The sequence below is a fragment of the Dermacentor albipictus genome, chromosome 5 (genome assembly GCF_038994185.2).
Source record: "Dermacentor albipictus isolate Rhodes 1998 colony chromosome 5, USDA_Dalb.pri_finalv2, whole genome shotgun sequence".
In the NCBI taxonomy this organism is placed as follows: Eukaryota; Metazoa; Arthropoda; class Arachnida; order Ixodida; family Ixodidae; genus Dermacentor; species Dermacentor albipictus.
In genome coordinates, this window is record NC_091825.1 from 37,877,825 (window position 1) to 37,890,501 (window position 12,677).

Here is a 12,677-nt window from a genome sequence, read left to right on the forward strand (position 1 = left end):
TGCATTTTTTTCGTTTTCTATCCGTTTTCTATTACCTTTGATGTCATCAAGAAGTGCGACATTCCTTCTCTTTCTGTAAAATAATGCGAATTCAATTCTACCTTGGACTCGCACCGAACCGCGCCTGCTTGAGCGCTTGCACCGGATAGTCGACCATTAGCAATTACTTGTCTTGAGGGAGGATTACAGTTTTAAAATGGCCAGTGGTGCCTTAAATAAGATTATTCGCACATTATTGAGATTGTTATCTGCAGAGGATGCTGCGAGCAATACGGTGAGCTTTGCGACCGGTAGTAAAATGCGACGTGTCGGAGCCTGTGCTTCTCACATTGCGGTGCACGAGCTGTTCATTTTCTCTCTTCCTTATTTTATTGCCATAAGCTGTTGCATGGACACTGAAGGCGAATTTCCGCCGTCGTCGTCACTATCAGCCTCGCTGTCTCCGTGACGTTCCGTATGAAGTGCAAATCTTAAAACATCGATGCCGCTCCATACTATTGTGTGCTGTAGTTGCGAGCAAGCGCGTGCGAGGGGGAGACTATTATGGCAGCTTCATCCGGTGATGGGATTTCGCGCTCGCAAGGGAGGAAGGTGCGCCCCATCTTCTCACGCGCCCGAGGGAGAGCGGGGAGTGAGCTCTCGCTAGGAGAGGTGATGAAGGGTGCAGGTTAGTGGCGCATTTTCTCTTTTCCTGCTGCGGCGGCTCAGCGTGGCTGTGCGCCTTCCACGTTGTGAAGCTGCGGCGAGTTCGAAGGCTGATGAACGAGAGATGCCTCAAGGCTTCGTGTTGGCTGCGTTCTCGCGCACCTTGTTCGTGTTGAAGGGAGTGGGCAAGAAGTGCAATTCGCTAGCCGCGGCTGCTGCATCGTGCCAGCGTTCTGGCAGCGAGTGCCCGCTGTGATCGAGTGAGATGTATTCCTCATTGCCTGTGCACGCGTTACAACTTGTTTGGTAATGTACTTGGTGAACGAATGTTCACAGCAGGTTATGGAGCTCGTAAGACGACTAACCTTACTTGGTATAGTTGTGTAATAATTTGCAATCGCAATCAATAAATTGCCTTCCGCGGAAAGTTTTCACTTATTTATGGCTCTGAGGGCACTCACTGAATCAATATTTACTAGTGGATAGGCCCACCCATCATAACTCATCTTTCCCGTCGCACGTGCAATTGCCGATAAAAAAGTTGTATTACCTGTGCAGTACCTTCACGTCCCTGCTTTCTGCGCAGCATGTCGACGGATTTTATCTGCAACCGGAGGTGTTTGAAAGAGCTTATGTGCACGCCTTTCGAGGAGAAAATAGCCTGGCGGCTGGTGGCATGCCGACACCAAGGCATTGTGTACATGCATGACCATCCTATACAGGCTGAAGTTCATAAATATCTCAAGGAGAGAGGCAACAAGAAGCTGGAGCGTAGGACGTACTGGGGAGTCAAGTTCCACCGCAGCATGACCACAAGTGAGTGTCAAGCATCCACCCATATCTCCGATCACAGTTTTTTGACATAATCGCAACACTGAAGGAGTAAAATAAAAAAAAAAGTTTACGATGAGCCCACGTGGTGTGGGGATTCGTGTACGCGAAGCTTTCTGAAGAGTTTCCGGTAATTGGCAGGTGGTGGGGATATTGATGATCAATGTTTAGGTTATTGCGCGTTTGCTACATAGGGTGACGAGCGGACGTTCCTACAGTTCCGCCTTTGTGTTGGTCCACGTAGGACGCAAAACAGACAGTGAGACTTTTTTACTTCAGGCGTAGTTGTGGAGCATGGTTCACAGCCTGCTAGAAAGTTAGCCCTGTCATTGCCTCACTCGGTGCGTCGCATGTTGTGATAAATGTTAAACTTTATATAAAGTATCATGATTTACATCCCAAAGCTACAATCTAATTATCACGCATGCAGTGCTAGTGGACTTTGGATAAAAGTTTAGCACCTGGAGTTCGTTAGCGGGCACCAAAGCCAATGTATACGAGCGTTTATGCAATTCGCCCCCGATGATATGTGGTTGCCAAGGTCGGCACCGAACCCGTGATCTCGAGCAACGCCACCCGCCGTGGTTGCTCAGTGGCTGTGGTGTTGGGCTGCTGAGCACGAGGTCGCAGGATCGAATCCCGGCCACGGCGGCCGCATTTCGATGGGGGCGAAATGCGAAAACACCCATCTACTTAGATTTAGGTGCACGTTAAAGAACCCCAGGTGGTCGAAATTGCCGGAGTCCTCCACTACGGCGTGCCTCATAATCAGAAAGTGGTTTTGGCTCGTAAAACCTCATAATTATTATTATTAAAATGGGATGCTTAAGAGAATCGAACGTCTTCTTAAAGTCTAGAAATAATCCACGAATGTATTGCTTATTATCAATATTAACAAATTTTTCTTTAATATCTAAGAGCGCCGTTTCTGTTGCTTTCTTTTCACGGAAGACAAATTGCGGCTTGTAAATCATTAGGTGGTATCCAATAAACGTCATTATTCGTGATTTTAATGTATATTCTAGCACTTTCGAAAATACAGGTAGCACAGATATAGGCCGATAGTTATTCAAGTCATTATGAGAGCCACCTTTCTGGATGACTACTACTCTGGCTATCTTCATGCCTTCAGGAAAGGTACCCGTGGCGAACGCTTGATTGCAGATGTGCTGAAGTGGGCCACATAGTAATTCAGCAACATGTTTAATTTGGTCAGCCTGTATGTCATCATAGCCAGCGTCTAAACATCTAAGCGGCAGTATTTTTATTTAACGATTTCAGGTATGTAACTATTTCTAATTCATTACATGGAGTCAAGAAGTTATTGTGAGCAGGAAGAAGAAATGTATTGTTCCGAGTCATTTAGTGTATTATTTGTCTGACCTGCTGCACGCGAAGTTAGGAAATGATAATTGAATTTGTCCGCTAGGTCAGCTTTAGTGAACTCAACGCCGTCAATGGTTAGTGTGGTAGGAAGGCTAGCCTTTGTTTTCCTTGTGAGCAGACGTGCGAATTTCCAGGCTTTTCTGGGATTACAGCAGACCCCATCAAATCTTACCTTATAATATTGAGTACGAGCTCTCTTCAAATCTGAGTACCCGCCGTGGTTGCTTAGTGGCTATGGTGTTGGGCTGCTAAGCACGAGGTCGCGGGATCGAATCCCGGCCACGGCGGCCGCATTTCGATGGGGGCGAAATGCGAAAACACCCGTGTACTTAGATTTAGGTGCACGTTAAAGAACCCCAGGTGGTCCAAATTTCCGGAGTCCTCCACTACGGCGTGCCTCATAATCAGAAAGTGGTTTTGGCACGTAAAACCACATGATCATTATTATTATTATTATTATTATTAAAATCTGAGTTTAATTTGTTGCGAACTTTTTTGTATTCATGTATTAGAGATATGTCTTAGTCTAATGAAGTTATGGTATAGTTTATCTCGTTCTCTAATTCTATTGCAAAGACCTCTGTTAATCCATGGTTTCCTGGACTTCCTGTGCCTTTTATAGCATTGCAGTGGAAAGGCAGCACCATAGCAGTTCTTTACATGTTGTAGGAACAAATCATATGATACGTTAGGGTTTTGGTTACTGTCCACATCATTCCAGTCCATGCTTTCAATACTAGCATAAAATGTCAACAAGGCATTGCTATTGAAGGAGCGATATGCAACAGGAGCATCGTTAACATCATTTTTTCTTCCTTTGTCACAGAATGAAAACAAAACACTGATAACTGATCGCTCAGATAAGTTATTAGCACACCAGCATTGACTTCATTTCTATCGTGGTTAGTTTTACATAGGTCTAGTAGAGTTTCACTTACAGTTGTTATCCTGGTGGGTAATCCTATTACGTTCGTGCACGAGAATGACTCAGTGACATCTAAAATGTCTGTTATGTGGGCTATGTAATAGCAGATCAATACTAAAATCACCAACAAGGTGCCAACAGGCGCTGGTGCCTGCGGCCTTAGGCGTTAAGCGTTGCAGCGTCCCTTAGTTGGGCTCCATGATGGGTGGCCGCTATTGCTGCCGAAAAGAAACGGAAGTACTCTGGGGACACCCGCATTTCCCCGCCTGCTTGACCGTCACCCTCAAAAGAGGGGCCGCACCGATGAGCTAAGCACATGCTTCAACCGAGCAAAAGAGACCTATCCGAAATTCCATGTTGTACACATTGAGAACTCTGAAAAACAGGCGAAATTCATTTCGTCACTCAGAGTTTCTAAATCTTTGACCGAAGCATAAGGGGCCGGTTATAAAGGGAATAAAATGACTCGTGCTGACCTTCATCTTGATTCCTCAGAAACGAGAGTGCGAGAAGCTCAATATTCTTGTGAAGTTTGGCAACATACCAATTTCTGTCACACAACACCGATCAATGAATAGCTCACGCAGAGATGCATCAGAAGTCGACCTCCTAAAGTTGTCGGAAACTGAACTCCTGGAAGGCTGGAAATATCAAAATGTCACCAATGTAAACGTATCATCATTAGACGGGACAACAAAGGAATCTCCGCCATGTATCTTATCCTAACATTTGTGTCTAGCATTTTACCTGAAATCATTGAAACGGGATACATTATTTTAACTCTCAGTCCTGGCGCTTGTCCTCTGCCGTTCTGCCCATTTGTGATCGTCTTAGTTGGCGCTGTTGCTTCCTAATCTCTGGCCATATACCCCAAACTCTAGTCATCGCTCCCAGAGCTGTCGTCGTCAAATAACTTGTGCAAAGTGTGGAGTCGAGGGCAACCCGTCCAAGAACTGATGTGGCACAACCTCAGTGTGTAAACTTCACTGACGAGCATGCAGCCTACCCACGTTCCTGTCCGAACTGCAAAAAATAAAAAGATAATCTGCCTACAAGTCAAGGAAAATATTTCTTTTAAGGAAGCCCGTAAGAAGTGCTCACCTTTCCACAGCACACCTTAAGCTGATGCAGCGCGTCGGGGGGCAGCGTCCCAGCGGCCACTGCCTAGTGCTGGTTCAGCGAGCTGTCACTTGTGGCTCCTGCTCCGGGGTGGAAGTAGTTAAGCATACTTCACTTAACCAGCAAACAGGCCCGGCTCCTCTAGGGTGGCCAGCACCACAAAAGTTCTCGCCGCCAACCTGCACTAGCTGTAGTGATCCCGCAGGACTAACAGGAGCCATCGCGATGGGCACAGCCAAAACTGTCTCGCCCTCCCCATGCCCACCTGGCGCTGGCAATAGCCAGCGCAGCTCAGACCCAAAGGCAGCCCCATTGACCTCCGGGCTGGGGGATACAGGGGTCTCGTCCTCTGAGGCTAGAAGAGGAAATGAACACTACACCTATCCTGAAGGCGCACCAAGCGAAGCGCCTAAGGAGCAGCGAGGCTCCCTCGACCGCTCCAGTAAACACAAACCCCGCGCTGCAGGGCCTCTAAAGGGCTATGTGATCTATGGCAACACTTTATTTTTTGTACACACAGCACCAGTTTACTTTCAGTATGAATAGCCAAACTACACAGTCAAACATCAGAGGTCTTGTTAGAAACTCCTGTTATGTGCAAGAACTTATCGATAAACGCAATGCAAAAGTGCTGCGTATGCAGGAAACGTACTTAAAATCAAAACACACAAACTTTCTCCGACTCCGTTACATTTCGTAAAGGTCGCGATGATGCTTTCGCATCATCAGGCGATGTTGCCATTGTGAATCCTAAAAGCATAGCGTGTCAACGTTTACACCTAGAAGCGCCCCTTTAATCAGCGGCAGTTTGAGTTGTTCTCTTAAACGAACTCATCACCATTTGCTCGCTTTACATACTCCCCCTTTACCAATTACACAAAGATGAATTTCCGTTCTTTCTGGGTTAATTGCTACAACGTTATCTCGTTCTTCGCAATATGAATGCGCACATCAGTTTGTGGGGCGACAATCGTGTTTACGTGCGAGATCGTCTTGTTGAACAGTTCCATTTCTGCGCTCATGCGTGTCTCCTAAATAATAAGCAACCTACATATCAGTGTCTAGCAGACAGAACCTATTCCTCTATTGACCTTAGCACTGTTTCCTCGCCTATATTACCTGAACCTAATTGGGAAGTTACCGAAAGTGCTTGCGAGAGTGACCTTTGCCCAATGCTACTGAGTACATCCAAAGGAAACGAATCTGCACCGCAGGTTAAGTGGAAGTTTGATACAGCTGATTGGGAGAAACTTCGAACTCTTACTAGTATTTCATGGGCTCACATGCCTTCATTAGGAATTGTTGCTGCTGTGGAGTATTTTATAGCCTTCATAATAGGTGCCTCTTCTAAATGCATATCTGAAGTAAGTGGTGTGGCGTCCAAACGGTGTGTCCCGTGGTGGAACGACGAATGTGTGAACGCCCACTGCGCACAATCTCATCAATTTTAGGAAGGTAAAGTCCCAAGAAAGGAGAACGCATCGACAGGCCAGGAGAGAGAGTTGGAAGTTTTCATCGGGTGTCAGCTTGTATACAGATGAGGCGAAAATCTACAAAAGGGGTAATAAAGTAAGAGGGTGACAAACATATTCACTCGCTTTGGTAAACACACAGGGCGATAGCTTGAAAGACCAAGCAAACTTCCTGAGCCCATATTTTAAACATAGCTCATTGCACTAACCTGAAACATTTACACGATGCAAAGCCAGAACACAAAAAAAAGAAAAGCCGGAAAGAAAATGCAAAAAAATACAAGGCATGTCATGAGCCATTCTGTTTACCTGAGCTATAGGCATCGATAAACAGCTCCAATAAATCTGCCCTAGGCGCCGACGGTGTAACATATGAAATGTTCTAGCACCTACGCCCTGAAACATGAAAAACCCTCCTTTCCCTTTACAACTCTGTATTGAGGCCATTAAGATTGTTATTGTGTTAATGTGTTAATGGATGCAGCGGTGGCGTAGAGGTAGAACATCCATCTCACGTGCAAGAGGACCGTGGTTCGAATCCCGGTGCCGGGCAATATTCCATCGGGCTGAAAAAAATCCGCGTGCTGATAAAATTGCATAAACAGGCCTCGAGTGCGGCCTGATCCCGGTGACCAGAACCAGAAGCGCACTCCCTCACCAGAGCAGGATTGGGCACCAGAGCAGGATTCGTCACAACCTCCCGTATGAACACAGCAAACCCCGGCCCTCAGTCCCCAGAAGCTGCGAAGCAACTGACCACGGCGGCGATGAGACCTGCGACGCAGCAGAGGGTGCTAAGAACGCCTGGATCCGGACAGGCCGCCATTGGAATCTGAACCTGGCAATGTTTAACGCTAAAACGTTATCTAGTGAGGCGAGTCTAGCAGTGCTATTGGAGGAATTAGAGGGCAATAAATGGTATATGATAGGGCTGAGTCAAGTTCTAAAAAGCGGGCACGTCCAGTGCTACCGGGTCTTAGCAGAGAGAAGAGAATTAGGAGTCGGATTCCTGATTATTAAGAATATACCTGATAACATGCAGGAATTCCATAGCATTACCGAGAGGGTGGCAGGTCCTTTTGTGAAACTTATTAGGAGGTACAAATTGAAGGTCGTACAGGTCTACGCCCCTACATCTAGTCACGATTACCAGGAAGTCGAAAGCTTCTATGAAGACGTGAAATTGGCGATGGGTAAAGTCAAAACAATATACACTATACAGGTGGGCGACCTCAAAGCCAAGGTAGGCAAGAAGCAGGCTGGAGACTCGTCAGTGGGGGAATATGGTATATGTACTAGGAATAGCAGGAGAGCGGTATTACTAGGCTTTGCAGAACAGAATAATATGCGGATAATGAATATTCTTCCGCAAGTGGGATAGCCGAAAGTGGACGTGGAGGAGCCCGAATGGCGAGACTGTTATACTCTATGCGAACCCTGGCATCATACAAAATGTGCACGTGCTTGGAAAGGCGCGCTGCAGTGACCATAGAATGCTAAGAACTCGAATTAGCCAAGACCTGAGCAGGGAACGGAAGAAACTGGCACATAAGAAGCCGATCAATGAGTTAGCAGTAAGAGGAAAAATAGAGGAATTCAGGATCATGCTACAGAACAGGTATTCGGCTTTAACTCAGCAAGAGTAAATTATTTTTGAAGCAATGCATGACAACGTTATAGGCATCATTAAGGAGTGTGCAATAGAAGTCGGTGGTAACTCCGTTAGACAGGATACCAGTAAGCTATCGCAGGAGACGAATGATCTGATCAAGAAACGTCAATGTATGACAGCCTCTAACTCTACAGCTAGAATAGAACTGGCAGAACTTTCCAAGTTAATCAACAAGCGTAAGACATCTGACATAGGGAAATATAATGTGAATAGAATTGAACATGCTCACAAGAACGGAGGAAGTCCAAAAGCAGTGAATAAGGAACTAGGAATTGGCAAGAATCAGATGTATGCGTTAAGAGAGAAATCCGGCAATATCATTATTATTATGGATGAGATAGTTCAAGTGGCTGAGGAGTTCTCTAGAGATTTCTACAGTACAAGTGGCACCCACGACGATAATGGAAGAGAGAATAGTGTAGAGGAATTTCAAATCCCACAAGTAACGCCGAAAGAAGTAAAGAAAGCCTTGGGAGCTATGCAAAGGAGGAAGGCAGCTGGGGAGGATCAGGTAACAGCATATTTGTTAAAGGATGGTGGGCAAATTGTTCTAGAAAACTGGCCACCCTGTATACGCAATGCCTCGTGACCTCGAGTGTACCGGAATCTTGGAAGGACGCTAGCATAATCCTAATCCATAAGAAAGGGGACGCCAATGACTTGAAAAATTATAGACCCATACGCTTACTGTCCGTTCACTACAAAGTATTTACTAAGGTAATCGCAAATAGAATCAGGAACACCTTATGCTTCTGCTAAGCAAAGGACCAGGCAGGATTCCGTAAAGGCTACTCCACAATAGACCATATTCACACTATCAATCAGATGATAGAAAAATGTGCTCAATATAACCAACCCTTATATATAACTTTCATTGATTACTGGAAAGCGTTTGATTCAGTCGAAACCTCAGCAGTCATGGAGGCATTATGGAATCAGGGTGTAGACGAGCCGTATATAAAATCACTGAAAGATATCTATAGCGACTCCACAGCCACCGAAAAAAGCAACAAAATCTCAATAAAGAAAGGCGTCAGACAGGGAGGTACGATCTCTCCAATGCTATTCACTGCGTGTTTACAGGAGGTATTCAGAGACCTGGATTGGGAAGAATTGAGGATAAAAATTAAGGAAGAATACCTTAGTAACTTGCGATTCGCTGATGATATCGCCTTGCTTAGTAACTCAGGGGACCAGTTGCAATGCATGCTCACTGACCTGGAGAGGCAAAGCAGAAGAGTGGGTCCAAAAATTATTCTGCAGAAAACTAAAGTAATGTTCACCAGTCTCGGAAGCGAACAGCAGCTTACGATAGGCAGCGAGGCCCTGGAAGTGTTAAGAGAATGCATCGACTTAGGGCAGGTAGTGACCGCGGATCCGGATCATGAAACTGAAATAATCAGAAGAATAAGAATGGGCTGGAGTGTGCTCGGCAGGCAGTCTCAGATCATTAACAGCAGGTTGCCATTATCCCTCAAGAGAAAAGTGTATAACATCTGTGTCTTACCAGTACTAATGTATGGTGCAAAAAGCTGGAGGCTTACGAAAAGGGTTCTATTTGAATTGAGGACGACGCAACGACCTATAGAAAGAAGAATGATAGGTGTAACGTTAAGGGATAAGAAAAGAGGAGATTGGGTGAGGGAACAAATTTGAGTTAATGACATCTTATTTGAAATCAAGAAAAAGAAATGGGCATGGGCAGGACATGTAATGAGGAGGGAAGGTGACAGATGGTTATTAAGAGTTACGGACTGGATTCCAAGGTACGGGAAGCGTAGCAGGGGGTGGCAGAAGGTTAGGTGGGCGGATGAGATTAAGAAGTTTGTAGGGATGACATGGCTACAATTGGTACGTGACCGGGGCAGCTGGAGAAGTATGGAAGAGGCTTTTGCCCTGCAGTGGGCGTAACCAGGATGATGATGATGATGAGGAGGAGGAGGAGGAGGAGGAGGAATTGTTATTGTGAAATAGGGAAATGATCCGTCGTCTTTTTCGAAATTACCGGCCTCTAGCACTGACAAGCTGTCCCTGAAAAGCCTTCGAAAAAATGATAAATCGCCTCCTACTTCATGCATTTCCTACAATCGACCAAGCTGCTTGACGCCTACCAATGCGGGTTTCGCGAGGCTCGATCCATTACTCACTCAGTGAGACACGAATTCACGAAGCTTTTGGCTACGATAAGTTTTTGGCAGGATTTTTAGATACGGAAAAGGCACAGGACAGAGCTTGTCACTTCGGAACCCTGCGTGATCTGACTGGAATGGGAATCCGAGGCAACTTACTGAATGTGATTCAGAGTTACCTCTCCCATCTTACGTTCGGTGTTAGAGTAACTAACGTTCTTTATCGTGCTTTTACGCAAGAGTTTGGTTTTCCACAAGGTGGTGTGCTGAGGTGCTCTTTTTATTGTCAAAATTAACTCGCTCCACACTGTCAAACACCGTATTGTTTTATTTCGTATGTGTGGATGACATGTAATCATGTAATGTAATAGAAATCATGTAATCTAAGTATCTGCGAGTGGCAAGTACAGCTTCGCCTAAATGAATTTTCTAAGTGCGCAAACGAGAACAGTTTTAAACTCAACCCTCAAAAAAGTGCGTGCGTTTCGTTCTCTAACAAGAGAGGTATACTGCCAGAGCCAGTCATAGATCTGAATGGAGAACGGCTCTTTGTGAACCGTGAATACAAGTTTTTAGGGATCCTTTTTGACAGCAAGTCAGGTTTTGTCCCGCATCGGAAGTATATTAAGGCAAAGTGCCTCGAAACTGTGAATTTGCTAAAATTGTCACGCACAACCTTGGAGAAGCGACAGAAAATACTGTGTAAGCTTTTACAACGTCTAATATTATCACGTCTTCACTACGGAGCCATAGAATATAATTCTGTTATGCCTAATACTTTGAAAATCTAGGCGCTGTCATGACTAGTCCTTTGCAAAGCCTGTACGTTTAATCTACGGAATGGTCTTTATTTATTTATTTATTTATTTATTTATAAATTTATTTATTTCTTTACTTATTTATTGATTTATAGATACTGCTGTCTCAATACATGAGACATAACAAGAGTGGATACACTAGAGGTTAGCTCAAAACAACATACAATGAATTTGAAGCGTAATTACAAAATGTGGTTGGACAATTCTTTCAAAAACTCTTCATTGGGTTTTTCCCGCAAGGAACCAGCTAGGTTGTTCCAAATTTCAGCAGTGCTTGGAAGAAACGAATACTTAAAACAATTTACAAAAGACTGGAAAGGAACGATATTAAGTGGGTGTGAACGGCGCATGGCACGCCCAGTGGGATGACTGAAGGAAATCGGGGCATCAATGCAACTTCGGCCGTGTACAATCTCGTGTAGCAAAGTGATACGTTCAAGTGTGCATCGATGAGCCAAAGGTTCTATTGATAATGCGCAGGCGTGATATGAGGGAGAAAAGTTGCGGTCATATTGGCGAAAAATGAACCGTATTGCTTTCTTTTGTATGGCTTTAAGCTTACTAATGTCAAGTGCAGTGTATGGTGCCCATACCACTGAGGCGTACCATAGTAATGGTCTGACAAGGGATTTATAAGCTGTTAATTTGCAGTCCTTAGTTGAGCATTTGAGTGTTCGCTTTAAATAACCCAGTTTCCTAAGTGCCCTGGCGCAAGTTGTTTCAATATGAAGATGCCATTTTAAGTTTTGAGTGAAGGTAACTCCAAGATATTTGAAGGTATTCACAGAATTTAGGTAGTGCCCATCGCAACTATCACTGAAATTGAACGGCTGCTTTTTATTAGTGAAAGTCATTTGTACAGTTTTTTGGTAATTAATACTCATTTGCCACGCGTTGCTCCAACCACAAAAGGACGAAAATACATTTTTAAGAACCTCTTGATCTCGTCTGTTAGTTACTCTGGTATAGGGCATGCAGTCGTCAGCGTGCAATCGCAGTTTCACTGATGTGTCCCTAATGCCCTGTGTGACATCATTCTTATAAATAATGAACAGCAGGGGCCCAAGGACTGAGCCCTGTGGTACCCCGGAAGTGACTATGACTGACGATGACTGCGCGTGATTAAAAGTAACATACTGCGATCTTAAATGTAGCCAATCAACTATCCAGCCGAGTATTTTGTCATCGTTAATAATTTTACTGAGCCTAAGAAGAAGTCTGTGGCACACCATATCAAACGCTTTGCTATAATCTATGAATATGGCATCAACCTGACTTCGATTATTTACAGCTGAAGCGATGTCATGAGTGAATTCAATGAGTTGAATAGTTGTAGAAAAACCAGAGCAGAAACCTTGTTGATTCTGCGACAATATTTTATTAGTAGTTAAATACTGAAGGACGTGTTTGTGAGTTATGTGCTCTAAGAGTTTGCAACAAGTACTTGTTAACGAGATAGGCCTGTAGTTGGAAATTAGTTGCTTATTACCCGATTTGAACACAGGAATTACGTTGGCGATTTTCCAGATGGCCGGTACAGTACATGTCTCTACTGACTTACAAACAATTATAGTTAGGTAATGAGCATTCCATTCTGCATAGCGCTTCAAAAACGTGTTTGGTATACCATCCGGTCCGGCACCCTTAGTAATGTCGATGTTCAAAATAAGGTTATAAATA

The 12,677-nt window shown here is 44.6% G+C and overlaps 1 protein-coding gene across 1 annotated transcript in view; it reads left to right on the plus strand.

The window, feature by feature from the left end:
* The window catches only part of LOC135909529 (decapping and exoribonuclease protein-like), a 92,943-nt gene that overhangs the window by 43,548 nt on the left and 36,718 nt on the right, over nt 1-12,677 (plus strand). The window contains exon 2 of the mRNA XM_065441509.2: nt 1,232-1,461. Within this exon, the coding sequence (XP_065297581.1) occupies nt 1,232-1,461 (230 nt within the window). The remainder of the gene's footprint in view (nt 1-1,231; nt 1,462-12,677) is intronic.